The 850-nt window shown below is 53.6% G+C and overlaps 1 protein-coding gene across 1 annotated transcript; it reads left to right on the top strand.

Moving 5' to 3' along the window:
• The first annotated feature begins 210 nt into the window (after positions 1–210).
• LOC122053918 (uncharacterized protein Mb0911c-like) lies at positions 211–850 on the top strand. The gene is made up of 2 exons (XM_042615823.1): positions 211–457; positions 531–850. The coding sequence occupies exons 1-2, from the start codon at positions 333–335 to the stop codon at positions 835–837; spliced, it is 432 nt and encodes a 143-aa protein (XP_042471757.1). The 5' UTR covers positions 211–332; the 3' UTR covers positions 838–850.

Here is an 850-nt window from a genome sequence, read left to right on the forward strand (position 1 = left end):
CTACTGACTAGCATGAGAAATTCGAATCTCAATAAAAAAATAAATATCCCTTTTATATGTTACTATTTCAAAAATTAAATAGTGGTCAAATATTAGGGAATTCATCTTTTTGTCATCCTGATTTAGTGATTTACCGATTATTATTAATGTCGACTTTGACTGAAATCAACGGATCCATCGCCGTCATGACGTGGAACTGCGAGGCAACAGCAAGGCGTGCATGGGCGCCACCTGTCCTCCCCTCTACTTCACTTGATGGCTATAACTTCGAAATCCTTCTGTTTTTGCTTCTTCAAACAGAGTTCCAATCGAAGGTATTCATTCCGTCGAGAATGGCGAGTCCGCAGAGCCCCACCTTGGGCTACATCATCGTGTACGTCGTCGACGTGGCCAAGTCTGTCGACTTCTACTCCGCCGCCTTCGGCTACACCGTCCGCCGCCTCGACTGCTCCCACCGGTCACAGATTCAATTTCTTACCTGTAAAATTTTATCGTTTGCTTGTTTACGGACGACCGGATGCGGCGCGCAGGTGGGGGGAGCTGGAGAGCGGGCCGACGACGATCGCGTTCACGCCGCTTCACCAGAGGGAGACGGAGGGTCGGACAGGGGCGGTGCGGACGGCAGAGGAGGAGAAGGGAGGCGCGAGGGGGCCGGTGGAGGTGTGCTTCGACTATGCAGACGTGGACGCGGCGTACGAGAGGGCGGTGGAGAAAGGGGCGGTGCCGGTGAGTGCGCCGGAGGTGAAGGAGTGGGGGCAGAAGGTGGGGTACGTCAAGGACATCGACGGCAACGTCGTCCGACTCGGAAGCCACGTGGCCGAACCTCGTCGCCTTTAACTATATTACCGGA

Source organism: Zingiber officinale, chromosome 3A (genome assembly GCF_018446385.1).
Source record: "Zingiber officinale cultivar Zhangliang chromosome 3A, Zo_v1.1, whole genome shotgun sequence".
NCBI lineage: Eukaryota > Viridiplantae > Streptophyta > Magnoliopsida > Zingiberales > Zingiberaceae > Zingiber > Zingiber officinale.